Source organism: Chiloscyllium punctatum, chromosome 34 (genome assembly GCF_047496795.1).
Source record: "Chiloscyllium punctatum isolate Juve2018m chromosome 34, sChiPun1.3, whole genome shotgun sequence".
NCBI classification, from domain to species: Eukaryota; Metazoa; Chordata; class Chondrichthyes; order Orectolobiformes; family Hemiscylliidae; genus Chiloscyllium; species Chiloscyllium punctatum.
Genome location: NC_092772.1, coordinates 58,261,608 through 58,273,823, shown reverse-complemented (window position 1 = coordinate 58,273,823; position 12,216 = coordinate 58,261,608). Strand labels below are relative to the sequence as shown.

The following is a 12,216-nucleotide window of genomic DNA, read 5'->3' as shown; positions in this document are numbered from 1 at the left end:
TACTGGTGGGGACAGGTCTGTCACTGTAATCCACTGTGGTACAGTACTGGTGGGGACAGGTCTGCCACTATATAACACTGTGGTGCAGTACAGGTGGGGGCAGGTCTGTCACTGTGTAACACTGGGGTGAAGTACTGGTGGGGACAGGTCTGAAACTGTATAACACTGGGGTACAGTACTGGTGTGGACAGGTCTGTCACTGTGCAACACTGGGGTACAGTACTGGTGGGGACAGGTCTGTCACTGTATAACACTGGGGTACAGTACTGGTGAGGACAGGTCTGTCACTGTAATACACTGGAGTACAGTACTGGTGGGGACTGATCTGTCACTGTATAACACTGGGGTACAGTACTGGTGAGGACAGGTCTGTCACTGTAATACACTGGAGTACAGTACTGGTGGGGACTGATCTGTCACTGTGTAACACTGGGGTACAGTACTGGTGGGGACAGGTCTGTCACTATATAACACTGGGGTACAGTACTGGTGAGGACAGGTCTGTCACTGTATAACACTGGGGTACAGTACTGGTGGGGACAGGTCTGTCACTGTATAACACTGTGTACAGTACTGGTGGGGACAAGTCTGTCACTGTGTAACACTGGGTTACAGTACTGGTGGGGACAGGTCTGTCACTGTATAACACTGGGGTACAGTACTGGTGAGGGACAGGTCTGTCCGTGCATAACACTGGGGTACAGTACTGGTGGGGACAGGTCTGTCACTGTATAACACTAGGGTACAGTACTGGTGGGGACAGGTCTGTCACTGTGTAATAGAGGGTTATAGTACTGGTGGGGACTGGTCTGTCACGATATAACACTGGGGTACAGTGCTGGTGGGGACAGGTCTGTCACTGTAATACACTGGGGAACAGTATTGTTGGGGACAGGACTGTCACTGTAATACACTGTGGTACAGTACTGGTGGGGACAGGTCTGCCACTATATAACACTGTGGTGCAGTACAGGTGGGGGCAGGTCTGTCACTGTGTAACACTGGGGTGAAGTACTGGTGGGGACAGGTCTGAAACTGTATAACACTGGGGTACAGCACTGGTGGGGACAGGTCTGTCACTGTGCAACACTGGGGTACAGTACTGGTGGGGACAGGTCTGTCACTGTGTAACACTGGGGTACAGTACTGGTGGGGACAGGTCTGTCACTGTATAACACTGGAGTACAGTACTGTTTGGGACAGGTCTGTCAGTGTGTAACACTGGGGTACAGTACTGGTGGGGACAGTTCTGTCCCAGCATAACACTGGCGTCCAGTACTTGTGGGGACAGGTCTGTCACTGTGTAACAGTGGCTTACAGTACTGGTGGGGACTGGTCTGTCACTGCAAAACACTGGGGTACAGTACTGGTGGGGACAGTTCTGTCACTGTATAACACTTGGGTAAAGTACTGGTGGGGACAGGTCTGTCGCAGTATTACACTGGCATCCAGTACGATGGGGACAGGTCTGTCACTGTATAACACTGGGGTACAGTACTAGTGGGGACAGGTTTGCCACTCTGTAACACTGAGGTTCAGTACCGGTGGTCACAGGTCTGTCACTGTGTAACACTGGGGTGAAGTACTCGTGGGGACATGTCTGTCACTGTGTAATAGAGGGTTACAGTACTGGTGGGGACTGGTCTGTCACGATATAACACTGGGGTACAGTACTGGTGGGGACAGGTCTGTCACTGTAATACACTGGGGTACAGTACTGGTGGGGACAGGTCTGCCACTATATAACACTGTGGTACAGTACAGGTGGGGGCAGGTCTGTCACTGTGTAACACTGGGGTGAAGTACTGGTGGGGACAGGTCTGAAACTGTATAACACTGGGGTACAGTACTGGTGTGGACAGGTCTGTCACTGTTTAACACTGGGGTACCGTACTGGTGGGGACAGGTCTGTCACTGTGTAATTCTGGGGTACAGTACTGGTGAGGACAGGTCTGTCACTGTATACCACTGGGGTACAGTACTGGTGGGGACAGGTCTGTCACTGTATAACACTGGGGTACAGTACTGGTGGGGACAGGTCTTTCACTGTAATACACTGGAGTACAGTACTGGTGGGGACTGATCTCTCACTGTGTAACACTGGGGTACAATACTGGTGGGGACAGGTCTGTCACTGTGTAATTCTGGGGTACAGTACTGGTGAGGACAGGTCTGTCACTGTATACCACTGAGGTACAGTACTGGTGGGGACAGGTCTGTCACTGTATAACACTGGGGTACAGTACTGGTGGGGACAGGTCTTTCACTGTAATACACTGGAGTACAGTACTGGTGGGGACTGATCTCTCACTGTGTAACACTGGGGTACAGTACTGGTGGGGACAGGTCTGTCACTGTGTAACACTGGGGTACAGTATTGGTGAGGACAGGTCTGTTACTGTATACCACTGGGGTACAGTACTGGTGGGGACAGGTCTGTCACTGTATAACACTGGGGTACAGTACTGGTGGGGACAGGTCTGTCACTGCATAACACTGGGGTACAGTACTGGTGGTGACAGGTTTGCCACTGTGTAACACTGGGGTACAGTTCTGGTGGGGACATGTCTGTCACTGTGTAACACTGGGGTAGAGTGCTGGTGATGGCAGGTCTGTCAGTGTATAACACTGGGGTACAGTACTGTTGGGCACAGGTCTGTCACTGTATAACACTGGGGTACTGTACTGGTGAGGACAGGTCTGTCACCATGTAACACTGAGGCACAGTACTGTTGGGGAAAGGTCTGTCACTGTATAACACTGGGGTACAGTACTGGTGGGGATGGGTCTGTCACTGCATAACACTGGGGTACAGTACTGGTGGGGACAGGTATGTCCCTGTGTAACACTGGGGTACAGCACTTGTGCAGACATGTCTGTCACTGTGTAACACTGGGGCACAGTACTGTTGGGGAATGGACTGTCACTGTATAACAATGGGGTACAGTACTGGTAGGGAAAGGTTTGCCACTGTATAAGACTTTGGTACATTACTGGTGGGGAACAGGTCTGTCACTGTATAACACTGGGATACAGTACTGGTGGGGACAGGTCTGTCACTGTGTGACACTGGGGTACTGTACTGATGGGGAGAAGTCTGTGATTGTATAACTCTGGGGTATTGTACTGGTGGGGAGAAGTCTGTCATTGTATAACACTAAGGAACAGTACTGGTGGTCACAGGTCTGTCCCTATATAATACTGTGTCCAGTACTGGTGGGGACATGTCTCTCACTGTGTAACACTGGGGTAGAGTGCTGTTGATGGCAGGTCTGTCAGTGTATAACACTGGGGTATAGTACTGTTGGGGACAGGTCTGTCACTGTATAACACTGGGGTACAGTAACGGTGGGGACAGGTCTGTCTCTGTGTAACACTGGGGTACAGTACTGGTGGGGACAGGTCTGTCACTGTTAGACACTGGGATACAGTACTGGTGGGGACAGGTCTGTCACTGTGTAACACTGGAGTACAGTACTGGTGGGGACAGGTCTGTCACTGTGCAACACTGGGGTACAGTACTGGTGGGGACAGGTCTGTCACTGTATTACACTGGAGTACAGTACTGTTTGGGACAGGTCTGTCAGTGTGTAACACTGGGGTACAGTACTGGTGGGAACAGTTCTGTCCCAGGATAACACTGGCATCCAGTACTTGTGGGGACAGGTCTATCACTGTGTAATAGTGGCTTACAGTACTGGTGGGGACAGGTTTGCCACTCTGTAACTCTGAGGTACATTACTAGTGGTGCCAGGTCTGTCATTGGATACCACTGGAGTACAGTACTGGTGGGGACAGTTCTGTCCCAGTGTAACACTGGCGACCAGTACTAGTGGGGACTGGTCTGTCACTATATAACACTGGGGTACAGTACTGGTGGGGACTGGTCTGTCACTATATAACACTGGGGTACAGTACTGGTGGGGACTGGTCTGTCAAGACAAAACACTTGGGTACAGTACTGGTGGGGACAGGTCTGTCACTGTCTAACATTGGAGTACAGTACTGGTGGGGACAGGCCTGTCACTGTGTAATAGAGGGTTATAGTACTGGTGGGGACTGGTCTGTCACGATATAACACTGGGGTACAGTGCTGGTGGGGACAGGTCTGTCACTGTATAACACTGGTGTACAGTACTGGTGGGGACAGTCCTGTCACTGTAATACACTAGGGAACAGTACTGGTGGGGACAGGTCTGTCACTGTATAATACTGGGGTACAGTGCTGGTGGGGACAGGTCTGTCACTGTAATACACTGGGGAATAGTACTGGTGGGGACAGGTCTGTCACTGTAATCCACTGTGGTACAGTACTGGTGGGGACAGGTCTGCCACTATATAACACTGTGGTGCAGTACAGGTGGGGGCAGGTCTGTCACTGTGTAACACTGGGGTGAAGTACTGGTGGGGACAGGTCTGAAACTGTATAACACTGGGGTACAGTACTGGTGTGGACAGGTCTGTCACTGTGCAACACTGGGGTACAGTACTGGTGGGGACAGGTCTGTCACTGTATAACACTGGGGTACAGTACTGGTGAGGACAGGTCTGTCACTGTAATACACTGGAGTACAGTACTGGTGGGGACTGATCTGTCACTGTGTAACACTGGGGTACAGTACTGGTGGGGACAGGTCTGTCACTATATAACACTGGGGTACAGTACTGGTGAGGACAGGTCTGTCACTGTATAACACTGGGGTACAGTACTGGTGGGGACAGGTCTGTCACTGTATAACACTGTGTACAGTACTGGTGGGGACAAGTCTGTCACTGTGTAACACTGGGTTACAGTACTGGTGGGGACAGGTCTGTCACTGTATAACACTGGGGTACAGTACTGGTGAGGGACAGGTCTGTCCGTGCATAACACTGGGGTACAGTACTGGTGGGGACAGGTCTGTCACTGTATAACACTGGGGTACAGTACTGGTGGGGACAGGTCTGTCACTGTGTAATAGAGGGTTATAGTACTGGTGGGGACTGGTCTGTCACGATATAACACTGGGGTACAGTGCTGGTGGGGACCGGTCTGTCAAAGTATAACACTGGTGTACAGTACTGGTGGGGACAGGCCTGTCACTGTAATACACTGGGGAATAGTACTGGTGGGGACAGGTCTGTCACTGTAATCCACTGTGGTACAGTACTGGTGGGGACAGGTCTGCCACTATATAACACTGTGGTACAGTACGGGTGGGGACAGGTCTGTCACTGTGTAACACTGGTGTGAAGTACTGGTGGGGACAGGTCTGAAACTGTATAATACTGGGGTACAGTACTGGTGAGGACAGGTCTGTCACTGTAATACACTGGGGTACAGTACTGGTGGGGACAGGTCTGTCACTGTATTACACTGGGGTACAGGACTGTTGGGGAAAGATCTGTCACTGTATAACATTGGGGTACAGTACAGGTGGGGACAGGTCTGTCACTGTGTGACTCTGGGGTACAGTACAGGTGGGGACAGGTCTGTCACTGTGTGACCCTGGGGTACAGTACTGATGGGGACAGGTCTGTCACTGTGTGACCCTGGGGTACAGTACTGATGGGGACAGGTCTGTCACTGTGTGACCCTGGGGTACAGCATTGTTGTTGATAGGTTAGTGTCCAATATTGAGTTCCTGTGGGTGTGGAAATATCCGTCTGTCGATTCTATGTCACCACTATGCCCCTCACCTTGTCATCTTACTGCTCTCTCTCTTTGCTCCTGCAGTTGTCATGAGGAATTATGGCCGAGTTGTTGTTGTCTGACAAGTTGCACATCATGGTCTATGTGGTGGCCATTGTGACTGGGCTGCCATTTAATCTGCTGGCCCTGTACGCCTTCCTGGGCAGGGCCAAACGCAAAGCTGCTCCCGATGTCATCTTCCTCATCAACCTGACCATCTCCGACCTGGCCTTCCTCCTCTTCCTGCCTTTCAAGATCCTGGAGTCAGCGAAGGGCAGCATGTGGACTCTGCCTGCCTTCTTGTGCCCGCTGAGCAGCCTGTTCTACTTCAGTGCTGTCTATGGCAGTATCCTGTTCCTGACAGCCGTCAGTGTGGAGCGCTACCTGGGGGTTGCCTTCCCCATCCAGTACAACCTGTACCGCAAGCCCATGTACGCCCTGTTGGTCAGCTTCCTGCTCTGGGTCTGTGCATTCTCCCACTGCAGCATCGTGTACATTGTGGAATACCAGAAGGTCACCAACTCCAGCAGGAATCAGACTGTGTGTTACAGTAACTTCACCCACAGCCAGCTGGTCGTCCTCCTGCCACTCCGGCTGGAGCTGGGCATTGTGCTGTTCTGCTTACCCTTCCTGATCACCACCTTCTGTTACGGCAACTTCATCCGAATCCTGCTCTCATCCCCACACATCAGCTATGGGAAGAAGCAGCGTGCAGTCGGCCTGGTGCTGGCCACCTTGCTGGTCTTCCTGATCTGCTTCGCCCCCTACAACATCTCCCACTTTGTGGGCTTCATCCAGCAGAGCAGTCCACCCTGGAGGACTGACGCTCTGCTGCTCAGCACCTTCAACACCAGCCTGGACCCCATCATCTTCTACTTCTCCTCCAGCGCTGTCAAGCAGACCTGCAAGACCTGCCTGAGCAGTCTGTCTCGGGAGCTCAGCTCCTTCAAACCCTTCCAGATCCTGCTCAGCTTCCTTCGCAAACGCAATGAGGCTCTCAGGGCAGATTCCTTCCACCAGACCTAGTCCTCCAAACTGCTCACTCCACGTCACCCCTCCATTGGGCCTGACCTCAAGAACCACCTCTTCAAACCTCGCCATCCTCTCTCTCTCTCTCTATCTCCCCATCCACCTCTCTGTCTCTCTCTTTCTCTCTCTCCCCCTCTCTCCATCTCTCTCTTTCTCCCACTTTCTGCCCCCTCACTTTGTCTCGCTCTCCCTCTCAATCCCACTCTCGCTCCCTCAATCCCCTATCTTTCTCTCTCTTTCTTCCACTTTCTACCCCCTCATTTTGACTCACTCTCTCCCTCAACCCCCCATCTCTCTCTCTCTCTCCCATTTTCTACCCCCTCATTTTGACTCACTCTCTCCCTCAATCCCACCCTCTCTCCCTCAACCCTCCTATCTCTCTCTCCCATTTTCTACCCCCTCATTTTGATTCACTCTCCCTCAAACCCGCTCTCCCTTAACCCCCATCTGTCTCTCTCTCTCTCTCTCTCTCTCTCTTGTTCTCTCCTCCTCACTTTTTTCTCTCTCTCTTTCTCATTCTCTTGCCCTCCCATCTCTCCTTCTGTCTTTTCCTTTACGATGTCCCTCTTTGACAAGTGCTCTCGCGATTGGAGTTTAAGGAAACGAGAGGTGACCTTATTGAGAATACAGAACTCTGAGGGGACTAACCAGGGGAGATGTGGGGAGGATGTTTCTCCTTGCGGGAGAGTCCAGAACCACGCAGGCACTACCACAGAATAAAGATTCACCCGTTTCAGACAGAGATGGGAAAGAATCCCTTCTCTCAGAGGGGAATGAGTCTGTGGAACTCTTGACCAGAGAACTGTTACGGCTGGGTGATTGAGGATATTTGAGGTAGATTTTTAATCAGTAAGGGGGGAAATCAAGGGGGGGATGGGGAAAAGGCAGCAAAGTGGAATTGAGGATCAGATTAGCCATGATCTCATTGGTTTGCAGAGTGAACTCAGTCGGCCGTATGGGTGACCTCTGCTTTTCTGCTTTATGGTCTGATTAGTTTCCTGCCTTCTATGGGGAGACAGAGAGAGAGAGAGAGAGAGAGAGAGAGAGTCGAGATTTCAGGTCTGAGTTTTAATTAGAACTGGGAAAACTTACAGAAGAAATGGGTTTTCACAAGAAGGGTGCAAGTGAGGGGCTGGTGGGCAGACTCTTCCTGTTCCTGTGTAACAGGCTGGAGGGATGCTATTCCTACATCCCCTCCTATGGTGTTGGTTAGAAGCCAAAGCAGAGGGGCTTGGTACGTTTTGGCACAGCCGTTTGGGTGCCAAACCCATTTTGGCATCAGCCCATTTGGCGAACGGACGTTTTGGCACCAAGAGCGTTTCTTTATTTGTAAATCTACGTTACAGCTTTTAGTGGTTAACAGATTTAATGTTTTTATTCTTCAATAAAGTTACAGTTTTAAAACTTTTTAAAGTTCTCCCTTTGAATGATAATGAATCAATCAACATTTTTTTCCTAGCACCAAAACGTCTGTCGCCAAATGGGCTGGCGCCAAAACACCGGCACCCAAACGGCTGCACCCAATCGTCCCATTCCGAAAGCAGAGAGAGGTTGGGAAGTGTCAATGACCAGAGAGAGAGAGAAAAAAATATAAGGATAGAGAGAGAGAGAGAGGGAGAAAAAGGGAATGATAAAGAGAGCTAGAGTCAGAGAGAGAGAGAAATATAAGGATAGAGAGAGAGAGAGAGAGAAAGAAAGGGAATGATAAAGAGAGCTAGAGTCAGAGAGAGAGAGAAATATAAGGATAGAGAGACACATAGAGAGAGAGAGAGAGAGAAAGGGAATGATAAAGAGAGCTAGAGTCAGAGAGAGAGAGAGAGAGAGCTGTGGGCATGGTGATGGGGATTGGGAGTTGGGAAAGTGCATTAGTAATCATCGTTGAAGATGACAGGGTCAGCAGATGGGTGAGTTAAACCTCCCTGAGCCTGAATCCTGGGAAAGACGGAACTGAAGGTGGAAGTGAAGAGATATCACACAAACTTTGTAAAACACAAATTAGGGACTCCCAGGATACCAGACTCAGGAAAGGCCTGGGGAAGGGGGCAGTGAGTGTGGGAATATGGGAAAGGCCTGGGAAGGGATTGGGGGGGGCGGGTTGCAGGGCGAACACAGAGGAGGTTGGCCCAGGGCCTAGTCAGGAATGAGGAGGCGGGACTGGGAACACACTCGGCCAGTTCCACCGGGAGTGGAGAAGGAATGGTGCCGGCTTCCGAACTGGGCGAGACGCCTCAGGAGACTGAACCCCACCGTCCCTGGGCTCACCAAGGTGGGATTGATCCATCGCAGGGTCACTTCTGTGCAAGAGGGAGCCTATCTGACCCACACAGTCCACGATAGTAATTCAGGCAGCCCCAATCCCTTCCCATCATTCCACATTCCCCGTTGGAAATCACTGAGCCTCTGTCCTTCCATGCCACCCTGTAGGTTGGGAGTTCCATATTGTTATCACTCACTGTGTCCAACAGAGTTAACAATCACACCACACCAGGTTATAGTCCAACAGGTTTATTGGGAAGCACTAGCTTTCGGAGCGCTGCCCCTTCATCAGGTGGTTGTTCTGATGTTCTGATCAAACCTGTTGGTCTATAGCCTGGTGGGGTGGGATTGTTAACTCTGTTCACCCCGGTCCAACACTGGCTCCTCCACCTCATGTGTGAAACAGTCCTGCCTCACAATCCCCAGCCCAGAGTCTTCAATCTGTCTCCCCGTGCTGTCACAGGTACTCTTTGCTTTTCCCTCTCCCTGTCCCCATCTGTTCCTGCCCGGTCAAGACTGCTCCCCCCAGTCTCTCTCACTGTGAGGGGGGCAACAGTCCCAGCCTCTCCAGATGCCAGCTCCCGGGGAAGCATTCCGGTCAATCCCCTCTCAAGGACTCTGAAGGCTTTCTGGAAAATGTCTGGACATTCCGCTGACCCTCCACAGAGCGACAGCCCTTCATTGATTGGGAGGGAGCTGTGGGGAGATCTATGGGATTATATTGGGGTTTCATTGGAGACATTTCCCACTCGGAATCCTCGCTACCTCTGGAGTTAACTGGGAAAGGATCCAGCTCCTGAACACAAAGCCTCCTCAGCTCCAGAGCAGGGTGGGGAGGGGGGTGGGGAAGGGTTTGGAGGGGGGGGGGGGTGGGAGTTGGCGGTGCTGTTTGAGTGAGGGGCGGGCGCAGTGACTGGAGTTACAGCCAGACCGGCTACAGGAGCAACATGACCCACCCCCGCCAGACACAGCCCAGTGTTCAAATCACTGGAGGGTCGAGGTGACCCCCCCCCCCCCCCCCCCCCCCCCCCACTCCCCCCCCCCCCCCCCCCCTCCCACTCACCCCCCCGCCTTTGGAAGCTAACCCAGAACCATTCCAGGAACATTCCGCATCTGTCCGAAACTCGGTCAGCAGCGGACCACCCCGGGAGAGGAAGGCAGAGGGGGACACCATGGAATCCGGATCCAGCTCAGGGTCACTTTTCCGAAGGATGTGTTTGAACTCCCGCCCCCCCCCCCCATCCTCCCCGGGATCCTGCGCAGAGAGGGAGTGACAGTTTTGATGGGACAGTTGGAGTGTGTCCATTCAGGCTGCGAGGATGCTGCTGTCCCTTTGGATTGGACACGGGGTTGGGGGGGGGGGAGAAATGTGCCATGTTAGTGGCCGTGCCTGGCGCAGGGCAGTGGGCATGGCGGAGGGGGGGGGAGAGGTTAGGGGTAGGGGGGGAATGTGCCATGTTAGTGGCCGTGCCTGGCGCAGGGCAGTGGGCATGGCGGGGGGGGGGGGGAGAGGTTAGGGGTAGGGGGGGAATGTGCCATGTTGGTGGACGTGCCTGGCGCAGGACAGTGGGCATGGTGGTGGGGGGGGGCGGGGGGAGGGTGAGGGGAATCGTGTGGTCGGTGGAGGCAGTTTTCCCATGATGACAATGTCTCCTGCATTACACCGTGCCGTATGTGTGAGACTGTGTGTGGAAGAACAGGTTTGTGTGTACGGGTGTGTGTATGTGTGTGTGTGTGCGGGTGTGTGTGTACGTGTGTGTGTGCGGGTGTGTGTACATGTGTGTGAGTGCGGGTGTGTGTGTGTACGTGTGTGAGTGCGGGGGTGTGTACATGTGTGTGAGTGCGGGTGTGTGTGTGTACGTGTGTGAGTGCGGGTGTGTGTACGTGTGTGTGAGTGCGGGGGTGTGTGTATGTGTGTGTGTGTGTGTGCGGGTGTGTGTGTATGTGTGTGTGAGTGCGGGTGTGTGTACATGTGTGTATGTGTGTGAGTGTGGGTGTGTGTGTACGTGTGTGTGAGTGCGGGTGTGTGTACGTGCGTGTGAGTGCGGGGGTGTGTGTATGTGTGTGTGTACGTGTGTGTGAGTGTGGGTGTGTAAGTGCAGGTGTGTGTGTACGTGTGTGTGAATGCGGGTGGGTGAGTGTCAGTGTGTGTACGTGTGTGTGAGTGCGGGTGGGTGAACGCGTGTGTGTGCATGTGTGTGAGTGAGGGTCTGTGAGTGCGGGTGTGTGTGTACGTGTGTGTGAGTGCGGGGGTGTGTGTACGTGTGTGTGAGTGTGGGTGTGTAAGTTCAGGTGTGTGTGTACGTGTGTGTGAGTGCGGGTGTGTGAACGTGTGTGTGAGTGTGGGTGTGTGAACGTGTGTGTGAGTGCGGGTGTGTGAGTGCGGGGGTTTGTGTATGTGTGTGTGTGCGGGTGTGTGTGTATACGTGTGTGAGAGTGCGGGTGTGTGTGTACGTGTGCATGAGTGCGGGTGTGTGTATGTGTGTGTGAGTGTGGGGGTGTGTGTACATGTGTGAGAGTGTGGGTGTGTAAGTTCAGGTGTGTGTGTACGTGTGTGTGAGTGCGGGTGTGTGAACGTGTGTGTGAGTGTGGGTGTGTGAACGTGTGTGTGAGTGCGGGTGTGTGAGTGAGGGTCTGTGAGTGCGGGTGTGTGTACGTGTGTGTGAGTGCGGGTGTGTGAGAGCGGGTGTGTGTACGTGTGTGTGAGTGCGGGTGTGTGTATACGTGTGTGTGAGTGCGGGTGTGTGAACGTGTGTGTGAGTGTGGGTGTGTGAACGTGTGTGTGAGTGCGGGTGTGTGAGTGAGGGTCTGTGAGTGCGGGTGTGTGTACGTGTGCGTGAGTGCGGGTGTGTAAGAGCGGGTGTGTGTACGTGTGTGTGAGTGCGGGTGTGTGAACGTGTGTGTGAGTGCGGGTGTGTGAGTGAGGGTCTGTGAGTGCGGGTGTGTGTACGTGTGTGTGAGTGCGGGTGTGTGAGAGCGGGTGTGTGAGAGCGGGTGTGTGTACGTGTGTGTGAGTGCGGGTGTGTGAGTGCGTGTGTGTGTACGTGTGTGTGAGTGCGGGTGTGTGAGAGCGGGTGTGTGTACGTGTGTGTGAGTGCGGGTGTGTGAGAGCGGGTGTGTGTACGTGTGTGTGAGAGCGGGTGTGTGAGTGCGGGTGTGTGAGTGCGTGTGTGAGTGCGGGTGTGTGAGAGCGGGTGTGTGTACGTGTGTGTGAGTGCGTGTGTGTGTACGTGTGTGTGTGTGCGTGTGTGTGAGTGTGG

The 12,216-nt window shown here is 53.0% G+C and overlaps 1 protein-coding gene across 2 annotated transcripts in view; it reads left to right on the top strand.

The window, feature by feature from the left end:
* LOC140459025 (free fatty acid receptor 2-like) overlaps window positions 1–7,549 on the top strand; it is a 103,181-nt gene extending 95,632 nt beyond the window's left edge. For both annotated transcript variants that reach the window (XM_072553737.1, XM_072553738.1), the window contains exon 2: window positions 5,717–7,549. In XM_072553737.1, coding sequence (XP_072409838.1) covers window positions 5,732–6,697 — 966 coding nt within the window. In that variant the 5' untranslated portion in view covers window positions 5,717–5,731 and the 3' untranslated portion in view covers window positions 6,698–7,549. The remainder of the gene's footprint in view (window positions 1–5,716) is intronic.
* Window positions 7,550–12,216: the final 4,667 nt, after the last annotated feature.